Source organism: Belonocnema kinseyi, chromosome 5 (assembly GCF_010883055.1).
Source record: "Belonocnema kinseyi isolate 2016_QV_RU_SX_M_011 chromosome 5, B_treatae_v1, whole genome shotgun sequence".
Classification (NCBI taxonomy): Eukaryota; Metazoa; Arthropoda; class Insecta; order Hymenoptera; family Cynipidae; genus Belonocnema; species Belonocnema kinseyi.
This window is the reverse complement of record NC_046661.1, coordinates 99,170,120-99,171,339: the sequence shown is the minus strand read 5'-3', so window position 1 is coordinate 99,171,339 and position 1,220 is coordinate 99,170,120. Positions and strand designations below refer to the sequence as shown.

Sequence of the window (1,220 nt, the reverse complement as noted above, 5' to 3'; positions counted from 1 at the left end):
GTTGATACAAGCCGGGTTACGTGGGTGGTGGCTCAACCCGACTTGATCTAAAAATGATGTTGTGGGTTGATAGGTGTTTTGTATGTGAGACGACGTGTCTCACGATACCGCGTGGAGGGCCGTTCGTACCCTCCTGGGTAGAGGCCACTAACCACTGAGGTCCTCTAGTGTCTGCTGGTGTGGGTGGCGAGCCGGTCGTACCCTCCTGGGCAGAGGCTACTAGCCACGACGGCTGCTACTGGAGCTGGAGGCGGTCGAGGGGAACCCTCGGATGAGAAGGCTCCGGTTGTTTGCCCTCAGGAACTCGTCCAGGTGCTGCATGGACCGGGGCTGGCTGCGCTGACTCGTGGGCGGCTGCTGGTGGATTCGGGGTGCACCCTTCACCAGGATGAGGTATCTCCAGGCCTGGAGACCGTCCATGAGTAGGTGGTCCGGATGTTGGTGGAGGGCCCGTGCATGTACGAGACGTGGGGGCCGCTAACCACGTGTTGGTGATGGGGCCCAGGATGATAGAAGCTGGACCTAGAAATCTAGGTCGCGTCGGGGCCCTCCGCAAGCGCGCTTTGCCGGAGGAGGCAGGGGTGAGCGTAGAAGCTCGAACTCCTCTAGGAAAATGACGCCATCGTCGTCACTCTCCTCGAGGTGAGGACGCTTGCGGGGAGACAGCAGAGGAAGAGGACGAGACGAGGAAGCGAGCGAAACGAGACCTCTCCGACACCGGCACTAGTACGACAGAACGTACTATTGCCTTGGGGGTGGAGGACGAGGAGGTGGAGGAGGACGGCCTGAGTCTTCTGGAAGACCGGCTTGCAGGGCGTCGCGGAGGGTGGCCAAGCGACGGCGGACTCGGGTGCGCTTGCCGGCACGGGGACGAGAAGTCTTCGCCTGACCAGGCATAGGTGGTGGAGAGAGGCAGGAGGTAGACAAGAAAAGGAATGTCGGGTTGTTGAAAGAAGGAAAGCTAAAGGCGACCGGAGCTGCAAGAGAGCTTACCGACCTTGTAAGGAAGTAAAGAAAGGGCGACCGGAGCTGCAAGAAAGCTTACCGACCCAGAAAAAGTAGAATGATAGGAAAGAGTTCGAGGCGGGGCTGCAGAGAGCGTACCGTCCTCTGAAAATAGTGAAGAGTGCGGGCGGAGCTGCAGAGAGCTTACCGACCCTGGAAAGAGAGAGAGAACAGAGTTTGGCGCAGCTGCGGTGAGAGTACCGACCGAAATGGAA

The 1,220-nt window shown here is 59.3% G+C and overlaps 1 protein-coding gene across 1 annotated transcript; it reads right to left on the bottom strand.

The window, feature by feature from the left end:
* Positions 1-235: 235 nt before the first annotated feature.
* Positions 236-897, bottom strand: LOC117173802 (basic proline-rich protein-like). Its single transcript, XM_033362445.1, has 2 exons — positions 749-897; positions 236-605 (listed from the first exon to the last, which is right to left on the bottom strand). Exons 1-2 carry the CDS (start codon positions 895-897, stop codon positions 236-238), a joined length of 519 nt encoding a protein of 172 aa, XP_033218336.1.
* Positions 898-1,220: the final 323 nt, after the last annotated feature.